This window comes from Nestor notabilis, unplaced genomic scaffold, assembly GCF_000696875.1.
Source record: "Nestor notabilis isolate BGI_N333 unplaced genomic scaffold, ASM69687v1 scaffold14042, whole genome shotgun sequence".
NCBI lineage: Eukaryota > Metazoa > Chordata > Aves > Psittaciformes > Psittacidae > Nestor > Nestor notabilis.
This window is the reverse complement of record NW_009919778.1, coordinates 1-2,854: the sequence shown is the minus strand read 5'-3', so window position 1 is coordinate 2,854 and position 2,854 is coordinate 1. Positions and strand designations below refer to the sequence as shown.

At 51.4% G+C, this 2,854-nt stretch overlaps 1 protein-coding gene across 1 annotated transcript; it reads right to left on the bottom strand.

Moving 5' to 3' along the window:
- Positions 1–1,139: 1,139 nt before the first annotated feature.
- LOC104402490 (vacuolar protein sorting-associated protein 29-like) lies at positions 1,140–2,801 on the bottom strand (the record flags this gene model as incomplete). Its single annotated transcript, XM_010010377.1, has 3 exons — positions 1,140–1,299; positions 1,873–2,108; positions 2,613–2,801. Coding segments are annotated over 3 exons (543 nt in total), but the record flags the coding sequence as incomplete, so codon positions are not given.
- Between the last annotated feature and the right edge of the window lie 53 nt (positions 2,802–2,854).

Here is a 2,854-nt window from a genome sequence, read left to right as displayed (position 1 = left end):
GGTACCAGCCAGCATTGCTGCCACTGCTAAACCCGGAGCAGGTGATCTGGACGTCCTTTCCTGGCTCCACTGACACTGATGAGGGCTCCTGAGTCAGCGCTGCCTGGACCAGGGAACCTGGAGAGGGAAAGAAGAGAGGGGAGAAGATGGGGGTCAGCCAGTGCCCAGGAGCACAGCCCTGCCCGGGCAGCAGGACAGGGCCCCTGTGCACAAAGGCCCCATGCGAGTACAGCGGGTCTGGCCAGGGCACCTGAGCCATGGGTGAGCAGCGCGAGGAGCAGAGGGACCCAGGCCATGGCACAATCCGACCAGCTCCATGTCTCCACCACAACGGGGCTGTGCTGTGGACATTGGGTCCCTCTTAACTCCCCTCCCACCTGGGCACAGCCCCTCAATGCAAACATGGCCCCAGCATTCACAGCCTGCTCCTGTCCCAGTGCTCCCCCACCCGCTCCAGGCACATCTGTTGCCCACCAAAGGTACAGAGATCAGTCTGGGCTGTCTAATCCCTGGGTCACTGAGCTGGGAAAGCCAGTTCCTGCTTCACACCAGAGCTCCACACATGGGTTTCTCTCAGGATCCACAGGACTATAACCAGGTGGATCAAGCTGTCCAAGCAAATGGTCCTCAGCTCTGGTTTTGGTACATACAACCTTAGCCAAGACATGCACCAAGGGATGGCTGAAACACTTGTGCACCCTGCCTTGCTGAAGCACCTTCTACAGCTGCCTTTGCCCAGCACCACCCAGGCAAACCACAGCTTCCTTTCAGCCCTCAGAGCTCCCTCACACCAGATTCCAGCCCACCTTCAACTTTTTGAAGCATGATGAATAGGACACAGACACATGAAGACTGGTGTTTATTATTCTACTCATTTTACAGAAGAGTTTCAATGCCAAACTACTACCACCCTCCACGACTCCCTTATTTAGGAACATAGCAGCTTCTTCATAGACACAGGAGATCTTCTACAGTCCTCTCTCTCTTCATCACCAGTTTCTTCTGTGGTGTTTTGGATTTTTTTCTTGTTTTATTTTTAAACAAGCTCACGAACAATAACGCACTGTGGCTACTTTATTGTGCAGCAGCAGCACCCCCCGGTGGCCTGCCTCCACCTGGACTTAACTGGGAAGAGAAGGAATGAAAGGGGGTGAGAAGTTAACAAGCAAGTTGGACATGATTCAGTACTTCTTGAACTCAATTCTTTCTACTTTCACATCATCCTCAATTAGCTGGTACACATAAGCCACAACTGTGGAAGCCTGGATATCCATCAACACAAATGAAGGCACGGTGTTCCTGGAAAGAAAACATACTGTGTCTATCTTCCCAATCAAGTCACGCTTCTTGCTATTAACATACGTTACGTTCATGTGTTCTGATGCACGCAGCTGCCCAGGGCTGCAGGGATCTGGGAAACATTGCAGTTTGCAGGCACCAACCACAGCACCTCAGGCAGAGTTGCACTTTGCCTAGCGAAGTCCAACTCATGCCTTGCTCAGACATTTAAGCTGACAGTGCCTCCCATAGTCCGATATTCTACAAAATATTAGCAAGCGGCTTCTGGGAAGACACCAGAAAGCAAAACAACTTCAAGGCACTGCTGCAACTCACCCCCCTCCAGGCCCAGGAAGAAGCCCCAGACATACCAGTGCCAAGCTGGCACAAGTAACACATGGGCTAAGTCAAACCCTGGTGACAGGGGAGCCCCACTGTGTTCCCAGGGAGGGGAGAGAGCCAGCCTCCTGCTCCTTACAGCACCTCAACAGTGCTCTGCAGCACAGTGGCTGGACATTCACAGGTGAACACACATGTTCAGGTATCACCTATGGGCTCTGCTGTGCTGGGCAGCTCAGGGCTCCTCTCACTCACATTTCCAAAGCATTGTAGGCTCCTGTAGCTGATCCCGGGTTGATGTAGAATTTGTTTTCATGTTCAAATGCTTCAAATCTGTGTGTGTGTCCAGAGATGAGAATGTCCACATCCAGCTGCCTCTGCAGCAGGGCCAGGCTGCCCACATCACCCCAGGGAATAACCTGATGGCCATGAATCAGCCCAATTCTGAACTGTCCGACAGTTACAACCTTCTCTTCAGGATAATCCAGGCTCTGAAAAGGCAAAAGGCACAGCTATAAATCAGCCAGAGAGCCCCCACCTACACAATACAGGTTGCTACGTCCCAAAATATAAACCTGCCTTTCACTATTGGAAAGCACAAGGTCTTAACATGCAGACTCACTGGATGCTCGTACCACACCCCAGCGAGAGAAACCACAGAGCAGAGTGGAGAGTTTGTGCAGAGATCAGGAACCTCAAGGCTGCCCAACAGTAAATACACACACACAAGCCCCCAGTTCCTGCAGCTATGCAGCCGGCTGGGGCCCTCCTGTGGCCTGACAGCAGCCACAGACTTGTGCCAGAGTTCATGTATGACTCCCCCAAATAAGAGGGGTCTAGAAAATAATTTTGTTTGTTCAATGTTACTTATTCCTATCTCCTATCCTGGTGAACTACAGTTCTGGAACTGCTAATACTGAAGGACTCCCAAGTTTATCGAGACCACAGATTTCTCAGGAAGGGGTTTGAGAAATTAACAGCAGCAAGAACATTACCTCAGAGTCCCCTCTAACAACGTGGACGTCCCCAGCCAGGGTCCGGAGATAGTCATAGCTCTCCTTGGTGCAGAGGTTTCCTGTGCACAAGATGTGCTGAATCTTTCCTGGAACCAACAGCTTCTTGAACTTCACAGGTAGACCAGAGCACCGGTGCGGGATGTGAAGGTCCCCTAACACTAACACCAACTCCACATATAGCAGGAGGAGAATGAGAGTTAAACTCAGGGTACTCAACAGAA